Source organism: Anastrepha ludens, chromosome 4, assembly GCF_028408465.1.
Source record: "Anastrepha ludens isolate Willacy chromosome 4, idAnaLude1.1, whole genome shotgun sequence".
Lineage (NCBI taxonomy): Eukaryota > Metazoa > Arthropoda > Insecta > Diptera > Tephritidae > Anastrepha > Anastrepha ludens.
Genome location: NC_071500.1, coordinates 114,450,509 through 114,468,097, shown reverse-complemented (window position 1 = coordinate 114,468,097; position 17,589 = coordinate 114,450,509). Strand labels below are relative to the sequence as shown.

The window sequence follows — 17,589 nt, the reverse complement described above, 5'->3', positions numbered from 1 at the left end:
AAATGTGGCACCTTTGCAAAGGAGTGACAATTAATGACGTTTTTTGCTCCCTTCTTTCTTGCCATTTTCACTTTGGCTTCCCTATTCGTAGTGGTGTTTTCTCGTAATGTTGGTGATTTTGGGTTGGTTGCGTTTGTCGTATTGATAATATAAAGGTTAGAGATTTACCAAAAATACTAGCAACCCGTTTAAAAGTATTCAATTAATTTAATAGAAACATCAACAAAACGAGATTTGCGCATAACAGAGACGAAAAAATTGTGGTTGGAAATAATTTGCAAGGGCACAGTCGAAAAGAAGAATAATAAAAGCTGAGCATACGAGGACAGAAGAAAAGGAAAGGTTGCGAAAACAACAGTTTTAGTTGCCCAAGCAACAGCACGAAATTAAGGCTGTAGCAGAGTGCCACAATTTCTGTTAGGTACCGGGAGCGAGGCGAAAATGGGTTACGATTTGCATCGCTTTCAAGGCGAAGTCGACGAAGAACTCACTTGCCCCATATGTTCCGGTGTGTTGGAGGAGCCGCTACAGGTCAGCGAACGTTTGGCAAAACCACAATTTAGACTAGTTAGAAGTTTCATCAAGTGGCTTTCCTAATTCGATTTATCCCCTTTTTCATATTGACTTTCTCCACAGGCGGCTATGTGTGAACACGCCTTTTGTCGTGCGTGCATTAACGAATGGCTCACGCGTCAGCCCACCTGCCCAGTAGACCGCAACGCATTAAACACCGCAAATTTGCGCGCCGTGCCGCGTATACTTCGCAATCTGCTTTCACGGTAAGTTTGCCAAAACCTACCGAAAGTAAAATTTCAAATGCCTTTACAAACGCATACATATATGTATTTGCACGTTCTTTCAGTCTTTCCATTACCTGCGAGAACGCACCTTACGGTTGCACCTTGGTACTCAAGCTGGACGCACTTAACTCGCATTTGGAAGAGTGTGAACACAACCCCAAACGTCCATTACCATGCGAGAAAGGCTGCGGCTTCGTCATACCCAAGGACGAGCTAAAGGATCACAATTGCTTGCGTGAGTTGCGTTCTATGATACATCAACAACAATTAAAAATGGGAGAGCTAAAGACAGAGATTGCTGATCAGAATTTGGTCATTAACGAACTAAAGCGTGAATTGCAACTTTTTAAAGACTTTATGCGCGCAATGCGCGTTTCAAATCCAGCCATGCGCGCAATTGCCGATCAAATGGAACGTGATGAGGTTATACGCTGGAGCTCAACATTGTCGCGGGCGCGTGTTACACGCTGGGGTGGCATGATCTCAACACCAGATGATGCATTACAGGTGGGAATGATAAATATCATGTTTTTTAATTTTTATTTCATTGCTTTCATTTACTATCTCTAGATGATGATAAAACGTGCTTTGTCCGAGTCTGGCTGCCCGCCACACATTTTAGACAATCTTATGGAGAATTGCCACGAAAGACGCTGGCCTCGTGGTTTGAGCTCACTAGAGACTCGACAAAATAATAGACGCATCTACGATAACTACATATGTCGACGTATACCAGGTAAGCAGATACAACAAACAACTTTATTATTCAAACTTGGATGGAAATTATTATCTGAAATTCTTAGGTAAACAAGCTGTGCTGGTTTTAAGCTGCGATAATGCTCACATGTCCGAAGATGTTATGGTCGAACCGGGATTGGTAATGATTTTTGCTCATGGCATAGAATAAATGCACACATACCAATATAGACACACACAATTCAAATGATTAATATGAAAAGACAAAATAGCTACGAAAAAGAATGAAACTGGAAAACGACATACGATTATAAAAATTTTTATGCACACAGCGGAAATATCTATTAAAACGGCAATAAAGTCGGCGTGAAAATAATATTTTTACTTCAATTGATCGATTATATAATCGTGCATGACACGTGCAACGTTAGCGAAATTTTAAGGAATAACTTTTGAAATGTTTACCTGGCTTCAATTGACTTAAAAAGTGTCGTTTCAATAGCACTTTAAAATTAAAATTAATTTGAATTTTTTGGTTCACGTTTACAATTACAAGCTCGAAAATTTCTAAATATGTTTGAGATTTATTGTCACCATACGATGCTTAAAATTAATTTTTATAATATTAGAATAGTAATGTTTAAAGTGTCTTAGTTTGGCATCAAAAAGCTTTATCATTTAGAAAGTATGCAGGGTTTATTTCGAAACGAATGTAGACGATGCTTCAAATTGCTGAAACAACTACATACTTACCTATAAGCTGTATTCACACCAAAGCGTGCATTACAACGTTTTGGTGCAACCTTAGTTTGGTTAAATGTCTTTGAAGTGTTTCAGGAAAAAAAGATTGGTCTACATCAGTTGTTCACACACCCAGTTTGCAACCCTCTTACACATAACATAAAAGTATAATTTTTAAATACGCTTTAGAAATAATTTTACCATTATTCCCTCATTATTATCATAACTGTCTCATCTTCAAAACTGTGGCTGATTTAGCGCTTGTTGATTTTTAAATATAATTATCATTATTTCAATTATAATTCAAATTAAAAAGACGGGAACTTTCATATTTTTTTCACCTTAAATTTGTATTTTTAGTCTTATTTAAGCGATCTCAGACAGGAAATGAATTATGTGTTAGTAAATAATATTAAAAATGAAATGTAACTTGTATGCCCAAAAATGTACTATATTATTTGCGCAGTTTTAGACGCATAAAAGTAGTTCTATATACTTATATAGTTCTCGCTCGCATAGATAGTTTAGAGTACACACAGATATTTCCTACATACTGCATCACCATTGGAAGACATACATCCATACATACATATGTAATAAATAATTTCATAATGCAATTTGTTCAGCCAGAAAGCAAATGTACTTGTATCGGGTTGCTGTTAAACATAGAATGCAATGACCGCAACAGAATTTTATGTAATGTTAAATATATTACGTATCTTGTAATGTTATCAGCTGCGCTGTTTTCGAATTTCTGTGGCTTTGCTTATTACAGCGGAGTCACGCAGTTTTGCTCTTATTATATACATACATAAACATATTGAAATAATAAGTCCAAATAAAGGTAAATAATACAATAGATCGTGTATTTAAAAAGTGTTTGGTTTGTATGAATACTTTCAAAAACTTTTTGCGAAGCTTTTTAAATTTAGCTCAATACTTTCGTATTTAAATTTTCCCTTATCGAAATTAGTTATTTGAAAGAATTGTTTAAATTTAACGACTTTAAAGTCATTAAAATTTCCATTTCCGATCGCTTATTTTTCGCTGTAATTTCTCTATTTATAGTCGCTCCTCTCACTCTCATTTCTACCGGCAGTCTCTTCCACAATCACATGTTTACTTAGCGAACTGTATACGATATTTGGCTTTTGTTTATTCTATTTATTTATTAAGCGCTTTCTTCAAAGGAAATCGAGAAACTAGTTTTCTTCCTTAATAACTCTGGGAAAACCAGTTCGCTTGATTGCTGGTCGTTCAGTCGCTCTGTCCATTTACGGGTGATGCTGCGATTTTGTAGTGCGGCGTTGCTGTTTATTTTGTCCATTATTTTTCGCTTTCTGGTTTGGGCAATGGCTATTGTTAAGGTTTAGCTATCGGTTGTGTGTTTGTTTGAGGCTGAATAACGTTTGTGGTCTTCCCTCAGCTGTCCGACAGGTTCGTTAGTAAAGCAATAAATTGCTTCAGGCTGCCGTGCGTAGTGTAAAGCGTAATCACACATCCATATGTATAATACACATTGTACATATGTATGTATGTAGGTATATGCATATGCACATATTTGATTGGGAAATGTCTGACGGAGGTTCGGATTTGGTGGCTGTTGAATATTTGAAATAAATTTGGTTCTGGTTTTTGAAATTTCATGCCTTTTTTGTTACTTTTATGAAAAGTACGATTAACAACATAACTGTCCAATGTCTGATCACGATTATGAAGATGTGTTTAAAAATCGCTAAATATGATACCATTGCCTTATTGCCTAATTCTGAGTAAACAATCAATTTAATTAATTTTAAACCATTTTTCCAATTTTATCCTAACTGTGTTTCATAACTTGCGGCCCTTTGTCATAATTTAATGAAATTTTAGACACTTTCTGCCTCTTGTCTGTTCAGCTATGCGGGTTAAGCCGCTCTTTGCTCCCTTTGCTAAGCCACTCGGCGTTTACCTTAAGTGGCAACTAAAAAAAGCGATAGTCATCTTCGGCTCAGTCAATGAATCAGCCAATAGTCTACGTTTGATCGTCGATTTGTGAAGACCAACTTGTTAGACGGTAGATAAAACCGTGAACGAAGCAAATATACTCAGCGTAATATGCATTTCTTAACATTTTCCACGAGCTTAATTCTTATCGCCGCATTCAGCAGCGCATCCAGTTTAAATGTGGTTAGTGAGGATAATATAGCCAGCGCACCGTTACGTGAGTAGAAAACAAAGGAATAAACACACTTTTCGATGCAATGGTAACGTAGTTATGTACTCAAAATTATTTGCTTTCTTCTCCATCTGCTCTATTAGCTGCGAATGGTGCTGCTGTCGATGAAGTGGTAGTGGAGTCTTCGCTTTATATCAAACCAAAATCCAATTTGAGACCTCAGGTTCGACGCGTGCGTAGCATACCCTTCGAGATGCCCTTGAACAGCGCTTCCTTGCTGGAACATGTGCGTGTCAAGCGTAGACCACAATCCCAACCGTTCGCTCCGCAATACGGGCAATCGCAGGCCATTGCTAATGCCGATGCTCACAATAGAAATGTAGGACCATTCGGCGCGAATACAGCCGATTCAAATGCTGGTTCACAAGCGTTCAATGCTTTCGGCCCTAATGGTTCGTTTGGCGCCTCCTCAGCGGGCACTATATCGCAAGCCACACAATCGGGTCCCTTCGGATCGCAAAATTCAGCCGGAGCATCAATGAGTCAATCGTATAAGCTGCCCAATGGACAAACAATAAACTTTGCCAGCACAAATAGCTTTGCTAATGGCCCATTTGGCAATAATGCCAACAGCCGTGGGTCGTCAGTGTCTGTCGGCCAGGCTTAGAGCTCAAGCTGCACTTATCGGTAATTGATAATAATTTAAATGTGCAATTTATTCCGGTTTAAGTTTAGTTGTTTGCCAAAATACCATTTTATATCATCAACAATTCATATTCTGTAAAGTGGAAAAAATTAAAAATGCTTGCAAGTGAATTAAAGACCCTTGATTAATTAAAATTGTGTAAGCTGAAGTTTAAATTTAATGTTGAAATCCTGCCAATTTGCGTACAAATAAATTTAAAAATGCCCAAGGTAAACATCATTTCGTGTTGTTTTTTGCGCGTGCGCATGAAATATGCAAATATATTCTAAATTCAACCAATGAAGTGGTCAATTAGTACTAATTGAAATCATTTATGTATTAGATAATGTTTTGCTTATAAATTATCAAATTTAATCTGATTCGCTTTCACTTTCCGACTGGAAATCGCCCACTTCGATGGAGAATTTATACTCTTGATCGCAGCCCAAATATGAATCGCTCATATAGTACAGCGTGTACTCATGTCTACCGGGGCTGGGCGCCACGAAATCCAATTTTATTTTCGCCTTCTGTTGTAGCGTCAGCCGCTTAATCGAAAGCAACGAATTAGTTTTTGGATCACCAATCACCACCCACCAGCCCTCCTCGCGTTTCTGTATAGGAAAAGAAATTTTGGTAGACATAAATATTTTAAATACATTCTTCCAATGGAGTTGCTTTCTTCATACCTGTGGGAAGAATGGCGCTATAACCGGTCCGGTAACTTCATCTTCGCGCTCCAACTGCACAACAACGTTTACGGTCGATCCAGAATTTATGCGATCCTTATCCAGCACCTCGAAATTCATTTCTATATTTGGGTAACGATTGCAGAAACGCGCTACGTCAGCCATTTGCGCATCAGTCAGTTGCAGCAGACGAGAGCGATCGTCATCCTCCAACTCCATGATATCGAAAACTGTTTCGATTTTCTGCAAATCAAATACATAATTATTTATTAACAAAATATTACACCGTAAACTCAAGCGCTCTTTATATTGTACCTTTTCTGTGCAACGCTTGATGATATCGGCTGTAAAGTGTGGTAGCTGCTTCAAATAGGAGTCTTTGCTCCACATTGCTTGTGTAACCATTTGCGCTAACTCCATAGCAGCCACAGCGGGCGAGAGCCAACCATTCGAACTAAGGACATCGACACAGGCCTGAATCAAGCGTATGGCTTTGCCCAAAATCAGCTCCGTGTCACCTTGCAATTCGGGACCCAATTGAAGACGTGATAAATGGGCTTGTAACAGTAAATTTGTCTTAATATGTGGATCATTGAATCTGTGTAAATAAGTAATTATTTTTAGAATAATAAAAAAATATATAATTTTTTTCGTGTTCTGTAAACTTTACTCACTTTGGTGCTGAATCGTTGGGGCCCGTCAATTTGTTGGGCAGCCGTTGTGAGAGTGTGCGAAGTATATTTTCTTCATGGTGGCGCACCACAATATCTTCATACTCCGCCGCCGACGAGATGATCTCAAGCAATCCACGCACTTTGGTTTTGCTATTCAATGACAAACTGAAGAGTTCTGAAATAATAATCAGCATTTATCAATTTAGCAAAGATTGAAATATATTCAGCACACATACCAATTGTAGTGTAGTTAATATAATAATAGGCAGCAATCATGCCCAGATTGAGCGGCAGAGTGTCCATGTCATCCTCAATGCTGATACATTTGGACTGCTCCAAATCGGATAATGTATTTTCGACCAATTCCGATAAGTGATCCGACAAATGGCGATGCGTCACACCTTGCAAATTGTAGTAATTGGGGTTTTGTGTCAGACGTCTGTATAAGAATGTCCAAGTCAGGTAATCAACTGCATCCTGCTTGTTTTCGATGGTCTTCGTGACCACCTCTACATTGAAGTGATCGTGTAAACGATGATCCAAGTGGCTTTCAATCGGCAAAGGCTCGTTTATAAATTTCTTGAAGAAGTCCTTCTTCGACGATTGACACATCAACACGCACTTAGCGTCTGCATCTTCAATTGGACGGTTGGCGCGCCCTATCATTTGCAGCACATCTGTTATGGGATAGTCCTCATACGAGTGATTCTTGCCGTTGTAGAATTGCGTGTCCATAATAATAACCAAGTGCGCTGAAATGCTCATACCCCAACAGAGATCTCGCGCCACCACCGCCACCTGTACGGCACCAGAGTCGAACAATTGCTCCACCAGGCGATGATCGGAAGCCGTCAGTCCCTCATGTATGTAGGCCACACCTTGAGATAGCGTTTCTTTCAGAGTTTTGTCGGACATGCGATCAAGGAATGGTTTGATGTCCTCTTCCTCGGCATGGAAGAAGCGATTCGGTTGCATATCTGATGCACTGTAAGTGAGTATATCGATTGCCGTAAGACGCGCTTGCTTGCGTGACGACACAAACACTATTACCGGCTTGTGTGGACTGTACTTGATAATCGCATTGTAAACAGGCTTAGACATGGAGGCAATGCGAGTCGCATTATGTGTGATATTATAGCCTTGTATGTGCAGCTCGAGTGGGATGGGACGCACACTCGGGTGGAAATTGAATGTGGCGTTGGCGTTGCAACCGAGCCATTGCGCCACATCACGCGCATCAGCCAACGAAGACGAGAGCGCCACAATACGAATTTGTTTCTCGATCTGCGATGAAATGTAGCGCATACGTGAGCAAACCACCTCCAAAACAGGACCATCTTCGCCGCCGACCAGTTGCAGTTCATCTACTATGAAAAGGTTAATTGCCTGCACATTTTTACGTTGCTTCCACCGACGAGACAGCACATCCCATTTGTCGGCGGTGGTGACGATAATTTGGCCTTTAGCTAATAGTTTCAGATCGGTACCGGTTTCACCGGTGAGTTTTACGACTTTGAGGGAAAGACCACCGAACTTGGCGTGCCAATCGGCAAATACAAGATCGGCGAGAGCTTCTTTCGATACCAAGTAGACACAACGGCCCTCGGCTTGCTGCGAGAACAAACGCATGATTGCAAACTCGGCTATGGTCATTTTACCGGATCCTGTAGGAGCGCCTACGAACACATTGTCGTCGCTATTGTATACCGCATTGAAAACCTGGGTCTGTATTGGATTGAACTGGGGGAAACGCTCTGCGTAGAATTCCTCAAATTTCGGTTTACGAAGCGCAGAGATGGGCAGCGGTTGCAAATCGAGCAACTCTGTTGGTGGCATATTTTTTTCTGGGAGTATTAAATGTCTGAAAGACACTGGCAGCTGAGTCTCCGAGCCAATCCAACGGTCAGATACGATGCGTAGGAAATATTGTGGCGGCAGCGGTTCGAAAACTGGCACAAAGAACTTTATTTGATGCTCGTCTTGCGCATACTTTTCCTTTAGCAGAAAGAATTCATGATGCAATATCACCTCCGAGTCCACATCTTCAATAAGTATCCAGAAGCCTTCCGATAAACCGTGCACCTTTTCATCCCATTGGAAATCGGGAGTGATTGTGAGTTCAACTCGCAAAGTGGCTCGTGTAATGGGTTGTATGTGCGTTGATAGCTCCAATTTTGGGAATTGATGCACAAATTTGTGTATTGTCTTGCCCAGCTTCGGCACACGTATCAGCTCTCCAATCTCATTTGGCTCTAAATCATACAAGCGTTCCCACGGGAAATTTTTCTTCTCTAACTTCTTGGCGATCTCATCGGGCATCTTCTTGAATTGGCGAAGCGGCGTCATAGATTGCCACATTCGGCGATCGATCATCTTGCACAGTGTTAACGTTTTGTCAGCCAACTGCGCCCAGCCTCGATGCAACACAATTTCAAAGATGGCACGCATTAAACGCGACGCAGACTGAGTTATGAACACCATATCCGACATGAGTGCGAATCCTTCCAGCTTCAGTTGGGAGATGTACGCTTGTAGCAATACATTCACCTTAGCGCTATGCTCCTCCATCGACTCTTTTATGGGAATGGGCACACGTTCCATCAATTTTTGCAGCTCCAATTTTTCCTCCTCGCGCACAGCAATGTGTTTGAACTCCGACGAGAGTGAGAAAACGCGAAACAGTTCGATCTCACTAAGTGTTTGCTTCAACAACTGATTATATGTCATCATGGTTTCGTGTGTGCAATAGTAATGGGATGCTATGCGACCCAGCTCCGTCACTTGGAACTGGCCGCTCTTGCGATCGTACTTGACGAGGCCGCTGCGGTCCAAATGTAGCGCGGCAGTGTGTATAAGATCGGCTCGATGTTGCTCCAGCAGTGAATCATCGCGTATAGCATCATGGGAAATTCCATACAAGGTGGGATTACGCAACATTCGTATGTAGAGATAGGTATATCCAAGCCAGTGCACAGCGTCTTTTAAATTTTGCACAGTGCCCAGTACAATTTCTGCATTTAACATATCGGGCATTTTAGAAATGAACTGCGACTCGATAGGCAGCTGCTGATTCAGGAGTGAGAGATAGAACTGTAATTCACTATGGTTGGTAATGAGTATGCCTTCGCCTTTGGTGTCGTATTGGGGGCGACCAGCACGTCCCAACATCTGAAGTACATCAAGAGCACTCAGCTCCACCCAGCGCCCTTTTTCCGGATTATAAACTTGTGTGCCCTTAATTATAACGGTATGCGCGGGCAAGTTGACACCCCAAGCCAAAGTTGCTGTGGACACTAAAACCTGTAAAAATTGTATTAAATTGTAATTTAGAAAATACATGGATTTTTCAAATTTCGGGAGACGCTTGCCTGGATATGTCGATCCGCGAAAAGGTCCTCCACCAAGGTACGATCAACGCGCGTCATGCCCGCATGATGTATGGCGAATCCGTAGGGCAACAGTTCTTTCAATTCCGTGTTCTTCACCTGCTCTGCCTCCGTCCGCAGCACTTCCATGCTAGCCGATCCTTCTCGCAGAAAACTGCCGAGTGTGTCCTTCTCTAAACACATATCACGCACTGCTCGCGCGGTCTTTCCAGTTTCTTTGCGCGAGTGCACGAACACTAAAACTTGGTTGCGGCCCGCGTGCTCCATTGTCTTCTCGTAAACGATTTCATTCATGACTTGGAAACGCTTCAATGCCTTCTTTTCAGTCACGCCAATATATTGCTGTTCCAGAGCCACTGGACGGAAGCTATTGTCAAAGTAAAAAAGGCCCTTATCTGGCTTGACGCGCAGGAAAGTCGCCACGTCTTGGTAATTAGGCAGCGTTGCGGATAAGCCGACCAATCGCACATCCTCCTGGGTGGTTTCAATATTTCTTATGGTACGTGCCACCAGTGCCTCTAGAACTGGGCCACGCTCATCATGCAATAAATGAATTTCATCGATAATCACTAGTCGAACTAGACTGGTGAATGTTTTTTCACCGCCTTTACGTGTGATAATGTCCCATTTTTCTGGCGTGCAAACTATTACTTGAGTCGCGGCAATTTGCTCACGTGTCAATTGGTGATCACCTGTCAACTCAGAGACGGTCAAATTATAACAAGCCAAACGACGACCAAAGTTGCCCACCATTTCCTGTACCAATGATTTCATTGGGGCTACGTAGATAATTTTAAATTCTTCCACATTAATTGTGCCATCCTCATTGATATGTTTACCAATTTCCCGCATCATTGTCAACAAAGCTACGTTCGTTTTGCCAGCGCCGGTGGGAGCACATAGCAACATATTTTCATCACTATCGAGAGCGGCCTTCCACAAACGACTTTGGATGCGATTAAGCGTTTTGAAACCTTCAAATACTGGCTGCACGTACTTTGGCAGTTTGTCAATAGACTGCAACTCTTCTTTATCTTCGAACGGCACCTGTTTTAAGGCCGGTACATGCACTTCCTCGTAGCCTTTACGTTGTTTTCGAAATGAACCGTCAGGTAGCTGGCACCTCTTATTTGCCATAAAGTGGGATCCTTGTGTAAATGCTATCTCTTCCAATTCGAGCACTTGGCGCACACCAGCCACTTGGCCGGCCATTCCTTGCCCAGAGTCATCATTTTCCTCCTTGCCCCGTTTATTAGCACGCGATGAATTGCCATAGTCGTCTTCTTCCGACTTTCCAGTATCTAATTGACGCAATATCTTTGCTAAATGGCTGTCATTGCGCATTTTTTCTCTGATACGCTGACGCTCGCTGTCTGTTTGAGCTGATGCCAACATGGTGCAATATAAAATCATTTGGCGATTATTTTTTAGCTGTTTGATAAAGTCGAAACAGTCGTAGCCAAGTAAAAGTACAAGTTGGTTTTCGCAATCTCGTTCGTCGGACGCGTCTTTGAGAATTTTCAGTACATCCGCAGCTTTACTCTGTGACACCATAGCGTCTTTATAATATTTACTTAGGCAGCGCTGCAACCAATACGCATCAATATCTAACGGATGCAAACCTCGCTCTTTCTTTACATTGGCAGCCTCCTCAGTAAGCAACTAAAATGCAATAGAATAAATATATAATTAATAGATACATTGACTAAGAAATTGTAATGGTTACATTTTCAGCATGCAGTGTATGATCTATGCGCGCCTCCTCGCCTTCTTCCTGCCCGTCATCGTCGCGTATCTCGCCGTGCATGTCGTTATCACTTTCTTCCTCTGATTCCTCAAATTGCACATTAATGCCATAAGTCTCGTCAATTTGTTCCTCATTGCCAGCAATGCTCAATGCGTTTACGGCATCCGAACCGAAATCTGTGATTTTCTTGCCTAGATTAACTAGCAAAGCAAACCTATTGGGGAGAATTGTCATGATTTTCTAGAATAATTATACTCGCCATTCTTGCGCAATCTTACCGCTCATCAGTTACGGCACCTAACAAACTATCTATTTCACGCTTCCGTTCACGATCTTTAAGTTTGTCGTTTTTTAGCACCGCCAAAATTTCGTCTGCCGCACCACACAGAATATCACGAGGTTGATCGCCTAATGCCTCTTGTATGAAACTTAACAACACCTCGTATGTCTGGCGAGTTTCTTGAGTTTTGGGACGGTATACAATGCCCACCATCTCATCAATGCCCTCTGATAATAAAGTAGCTCCCTTCATGCGCTCAAAGTCATACTGGGCTTCATCACGCTTTTGTCGTTTCGCCTTACGCTCTTCCATTTTTTCAGGCTTTGTGCGTTGATAGCGATCGCCCATACGTGTTCCCTCAAGCTTACCTACCAGCGATACTACTTCTCCCGTAGCCTCATCACGACGTGGGCGTTCAATGAGACGTACATCTGCTTGCAACACAAGATTAGAATTCTAGGAAAAATAATTTACATTACTTTACTTTCAGAATTTTGGGTTAAAACGTTTATGTGCGTTTTCACGTTGGCTTTTACAGTGAACACATTTTGATAAGAAACTTGATATACTTACCGCCTTGTACTCATATTGCAGCTGACGAGCTGCAGCATCCGCCATGGTTATAAATGTTTTTTAAATAATATGCACAAATATACACAAATTATTATTTTTTGCAAGCCAACAAAATTACCACAATTCTTTCTCCGGCTGCTAAAGTTAATTTTTGATTCTGCTTTTACACCATTCGCATTTATGATGGGAAATGTGATTAAGAGAACTACACACAGGGTTCCATTTGAGGATTGTATAAATATTGGCTTAGCTTGGCCACACTGAAAGCCGATAGGAAGAATGATAGAATACAAGAATGCGCCTTCCAAACTTGCAGTGATATCATCACTGCAGATCAGAGATAACGTTCTCTGCTCTTTTTACGTTGTATTTTTGAGAATAAGGAGTTACCGTCGAGGTAATCCTAGTAATGACATATTTTGAATTGAGTCAGTTGAATGAATTTAGGGGAAACACCGTCTAATTATTTTGCTGACGAAATGACAGTCTTGCGTTAACTTGTGGTCTCATAATGACAAAGCGAAAATTTACCCTGCTTACAATAAAAGAAAAAGCTGACATTCTGAACAAATTAAATGCGGGAATTTATATTAATACATAAGTTAAAAACGTTCACGTGTGTAGAGCAACAATAACTCATATTTACAAAAATGAGCAGTTTATAAAGAAGTTTGTTACGCGATCTGAAAGGAAAACTTTTAAGGTTTTTGAGTTTCCAAATGGAAAAAGCGTAGTTCAATTGATTAGCGAATCAAAGGGCCACAAAATTACCAATTACAAGCCAAGTTCTTATATGCCAAAATCCAGGAAAATCCTGGAGGCTACCACGCTATAAATCGATGGGTCGCAAACTTTAAAAAGAGACATGGAATACAATGGCTAAACATTTGCGGAGAAAAATCAAATGAGAGTGACTCCATGAACCCATTTTTGGACAAAATTAATAAAGCAATTATGGATTCAATTTTAACAAAAGGAGCAGGTAAATAATGCTGATGAGTCTGGCGAAATAAAAGTGCTTGGATGTCCTGAGCTTTTTTTGAAAAATGGTTTCACAGAACGTATGTTCCTTTTTATGTCAAAATAAAGAATCTTGTTTTAATAAAAAAATAATTAAATAAAAAGGTAACGAGAGAATCTTCCAGAATCTTCCTTCGTTCGCAGAATCTTCCAGAAAAAGCACTTATTATTTAAAATGCTCCATGCCATCCCAAAGAAGGCGTGTTAAAGATCTATTAAGGTCAAATATCGGTAATGTGCTTTCCTCCAAAAGGGGGTCATTGCGAAGCATTGGTCTGAAATATGCAATATGTTTTTTAGATAATGCGTGGGAACGTGGAATGGACAGAACAAAAAAAGGCTTGCGCAAACGATGTTACGACGCTGCAGAGGCTCAGAAAAAGTGGCGGAAAAAGTACTAAACAAGCGACTGTGTACAAAAGAAACTGAAATCGAAAATTTCTTCAATTTCAAATGAAATTTTGTTGAAAATATTTATCTATTTTCAGAATGCAACTTTTACAATTTTGGTGGTCTTAAAAGATATTCTCATCGAAATGCGTGCGTCGAAACTTTGGTTTCTCGAAATATTTGGACTTATAAATTGTTCTGAGAGGAAGCCTCAGACTGTTCTCAAATGAATTGGACCAGCTGTTTAATAACGAGTAGTTTTCCCACTGTGCAACCCTGGGTGGCTATCAACGAGTTTCTGGTTGGCGTTCATATGTCAATTGGAAGCAAGTATTTTTTTTCTTAAGTGTCTTTCTCGTGCCCCTAATTGGTGCTGACTGTGTAAGTTAATTTTTCCTAATTAAATTGCATAATGTGTAAATTTTCAGAACAATGTATTGGCCGAAATTATATATAATCTAGCACATTTTACTAAAAAATATAATCGGAAATAATGAGTTTAACGAAAAGAAAAGAAATGTGAGAAAACACGATCATGTGCAAATTTTTCGTTATGTAACCTCAACTGAAAAATTACTAATATGTATATGAGAGATGACTTCGGCTAACGATTCTGACGTTGTGTTGGATATGCTATAAATTCCGAAATTTAATTTAATTTTGTATTTGAATTTTTTTCCACAGTTTCAAAGGAAATCACCGAAGCAGCGAAAAGTAACAATCCACAATGTTCTCATCACTGTTTGATGCTGCCAAGAACTCCCCCTTCCGGACCCCATTTACCAAAGTCCAATGCGACAGCACCGGTAAGTCGGCAACGGGCCCATTGCCCGGACGCCAGATTCAGGCAGCTCCGACACCTAGCGGTGATTCGTGCGAATTCGGCAGCAACAAATACTTTGCGCTCTGCGGTGTCGGCGGTATCCTGTCCTGCGGTACTACGCACACCTTCGTCGTACCGTTGGATTTGGTGAAATGCCGTCTCCAAGTTGACCCCAAAAAGTACAAGAATTTGATCAACGGCTTTAAAGTTACCGTAGCTGAGGAAGGCGCACGTGGTCTGGCTAAGGGTTGGGCTCCAACATTCTTCGGCTACTCAGCACAGGTGAGTGAGTGGGCGAAGTAAAATTGTTATTAGCAAAGCAGACGTGTGAAGATGCACAACTAAAAGGGAGTTAAGAACATACTAAAAAGAATCGGTTCAAGTAATTTTTGTGCTGAAAACCTGCGTTATGCATTGATGCGTTAAACTCGGAATGAAACAACAGAAAAGTAAAGCGTCAAGGTTACACAACCACCATTCATTATTGGTTTATTGATTTTTAATGCTACAACGATTAGAATAATTCCCTGCTTCCAAATTAGTTTTCAATAAAGTAATTATAGGTCCCATTTCCTTTCCATTATATCAAATGCTAGAGAGTGTGCTGAAGTTTTTTTACTAACAAAAAGTTCCTCCCTTATGAATGTCTGTATTTTGTGGAAGTGTTGTAAGAATAGCGACTTCATTACTCAAGATTTTGTTATCATGTGATTAATGTTTATAGTAACTCAATTTTTTTGATAAAAATATACGGTGCATATCGTGCGTCTCTCAATTTTATGATTGACGCAGAAGGGCACTGGTTGACTCAGTTTTTTGCCATGAATATTCATTGGAGTACGTACATATATTAGGAATAGCAATTTTTAAACAAAATAAAATTTTGTTTATATAATATTTAAAAGTTGTCTTCATTTTCACATTAATCACCTGTATTTGCCAGGTAGTTCTAAATTAAAATCCAACGCTTGGAACAAAGTTTACTTATACTTATAGAAGCTTACTTATATGCCTTCATATATTTGTTTACTTATTAAATACTTAGGGTCTGTGCAAATTTGGTCTGTACGAAGTCTTCAAAGTGTACTATGCCAATATGTTGGGCGAAGAGAATGCCTACCTCTACCGTACCTGGCTATACTTGGCTGCCTCTGCATCGGCTGAATTCTTCGCTGACATTGCATTGTCTCCCATGGAAGCCGCCAAGGTCAAGATCCAGACCACTCCGGGTTATGCCAACAATCTGCGCCAGGCCCTGCCTAAGATGATCAAAGAAGAGGGTGTTTCTGCCTTCTACAAGGGTCTGGTACCATTGTGGATGCGTCAAATTCCATACACCATGATGAAGTTCGCTTGCTTCGAACGTACCGTCGAATTGTTGTACAAGTAAGGCAACCATTTTACAGTGACCTAAGACCTAAGTTTATATAATATTACATGATTAATTTTATTTATATTCACTTAGACATGTTGTACCAAAACCACGAATAGAATGCACCAAGGGTGAACAGTTGGTGGTGACATTCGCTGCTGGTTACATTGCTGGTGTCTTCTGTGCTATTGTCTCCCATCCTGCTGATGTCGTCGTTTCGAAATTGAACCAAGCCAAGGGTTCTACTGCCATCCAAGTAGCTAAATCGCTCGGCTTCATGGGTATGTGGAACGGTCTGATGCCACGTATCATTATGATTGGTACGCTCACAGCCCTGCAATGGTTCATCTATGATGGCGTTAAGGTAGCCTTGGCTCTGCCACGTCCACCACCACCAGAGATGCCAGCTTCTCTTAAAGTTAAACTGGAGGGTCAACAGTAAAATTGTTTAGATTTAATTCAACTCATCAGCAACTATCGATACGACTAAATTAAATAAGTTCAGCCAGCGATATTTAATCGTGACGGCGCCAAGTCGTCACAACTAAAGTATATAAACACAAAAAGTATAGAACGATTACCACAGCATTACGATTGAGCGCTAACCATACACACATTTGCTCGGGCATACGTAACGATGCAATCATAGGGGACTATAACTGTATAATGTAGCATTTACGAATGCTCACTCTCAATACTTCAAAACATTTAGTGAATAAGCTGAAAAGTACTAAACACACGCTAACTTTACTACAACCAAATACTCAAGGCATTTACAGCAACGTAATTCTGTCATTCCGGTGGATACTGTAAATGTGCCACCATAAGCTTTGCATTTCTCTTCAAAACTGTATTAACTAGCTAAACTTAAAAATTTATGTCAACAAACATTCTATATTCTACTGCTCTTAATTTCTGAAATATTTTCAACTTGTAAAGCATTTTTCAATGTATTTAAGCTAAAACCCGCTATGTGTGTTTGTGTATAGAAAACAATAATGCATTCGTTAAGTTAAAGCCAGTATGGAATAATTGTGCAGCATTAAGTATATAAAGTGTATGGAATGTATTTTGATATCCCCTCTAAGCAGCGTTGTTAACAATGTCCGAAAAAAAAACATAGTAAAATGTATGAAACTAAAGTTGTGTTTTTTTTAGCAACACAGAGGGTGGGTTCGCGGCAAAGTACAAGGTGGCGCAAAATTAAGCATCCAATTTTGTTTTTGAATAAATAATTAAAAAATTGGTTTTGGACGATCGAAATCTTGATTTTGACCTGTACGCGCACCATTGCCTGCCTGCTTGTATACTGCAATGGTCTAGTTCACAAGTGCCAGAAGCTATTGCCGTACGATGCAATTTGCAAGAGTCGTAAACCTTCCGATGGGGTGTTTAATTTTGCGATTACCAGAGGCAGGGATTTATGCGATGAGGTATTGTACTTACTCACGTGGCAACAATTGCTCCAGAAACACACTACGTTAAATATGAAACCCGTTTATTTTGAACGTTGTATTTACAGATATAAATTGCACAGCGCTTACTAAGCGCCGCA

General features: G+C 40.3%; 4 protein-coding genes across 4 annotated transcripts; 3 read left to right on the top strand and 1 right to left on the bottom strand.

Moving 5' to 3' along the window:
* The first annotated feature begins 51 nt into the window (after positions 1 to 51).
* On the top strand, positions 52 to 3,105 carry LOC128860681 (E3 ubiquitin-protein ligase NRDP1). The gene is made up of 6 exons (XM_054098339.1): positions 52 to 155; positions 215 to 531; positions 637 to 779; positions 863 to 1,307; positions 1,371 to 1,536; positions 1,604 to 3,105. The coding sequence occupies exons 2-6, from the start codon at positions 442 to 444 to the stop codon at positions 1,705 to 1,707; spliced, it is 948 nt and encodes a 315-aa protein (XP_053954314.1). The 5' UTR covers positions 52 to 155; positions 215 to 441; the 3' UTR covers positions 1,708 to 3,105.
* Positions 3,106 to 4,153: 1,048 nt separating this feature from the next.
* LOC128860682 (uncharacterized) lies at positions 4,154 to 5,320 on the top strand. Its single transcript, XM_054098340.1, has 2 exons — positions 4,154 to 4,440; positions 4,539 to 5,320. The coding sequence occupies exons 1-2, from the start codon at positions 4,335 to 4,337 to the stop codon at positions 5,060 to 5,062; spliced, it is 630 nt and encodes a 209-aa protein (XP_053954315.1). The 5' UTR covers positions 4,154 to 4,334; the 3' UTR covers positions 5,063 to 5,320.
* A 76-nt stretch (positions 5,321 to 5,396) lies between these two features.
* LOC128860680 (U5 small nuclear ribonucleoprotein 200 kDa helicase) lies at positions 5,397 to 12,613 on the bottom strand. The gene is made up of 9 exons (XM_054098338.1): positions 12,430 to 12,613; positions 11,855 to 12,312; positions 11,556 to 11,790; positions 9,812 to 11,491; positions 6,680 to 9,743; positions 6,444 to 6,618; positions 6,085 to 6,367; positions 5,770 to 6,012; positions 5,397 to 5,694 (listed from the first exon to the last, which is right to left on the bottom strand). Exons 1-9 carry the CDS (start codon positions 12,472 to 12,474, stop codon positions 5,452 to 5,454), a joined length of 6,426 nt encoding a protein of 2,141 aa, XP_053954313.1. The 5' UTR covers positions 12,475 to 12,613; the 3' UTR covers positions 5,397 to 5,451.
* A 1,499-nt stretch (positions 12,614 to 14,112) lies between these two features.
* LOC128860678 (phosphate carrier protein, mitochondrial) lies at positions 14,113 to 17,176 on the top strand. The gene is made up of 4 exons (XM_054098337.1): positions 14,113 to 14,220; positions 14,524 to 14,944; positions 15,708 to 16,048; positions 16,128 to 17,176. Exons 2-4 carry the CDS (start codon positions 14,567 to 14,569, stop codon positions 16,474 to 16,476), a joined length of 1,068 nt encoding a protein of 355 aa, XP_053954312.1. The 5' UTR covers positions 14,113 to 14,220; positions 14,524 to 14,566; the 3' UTR covers positions 16,477 to 17,176.
* The last annotated feature ends 413 nt before the right edge of the window (positions 17,177 to 17,589 follow it).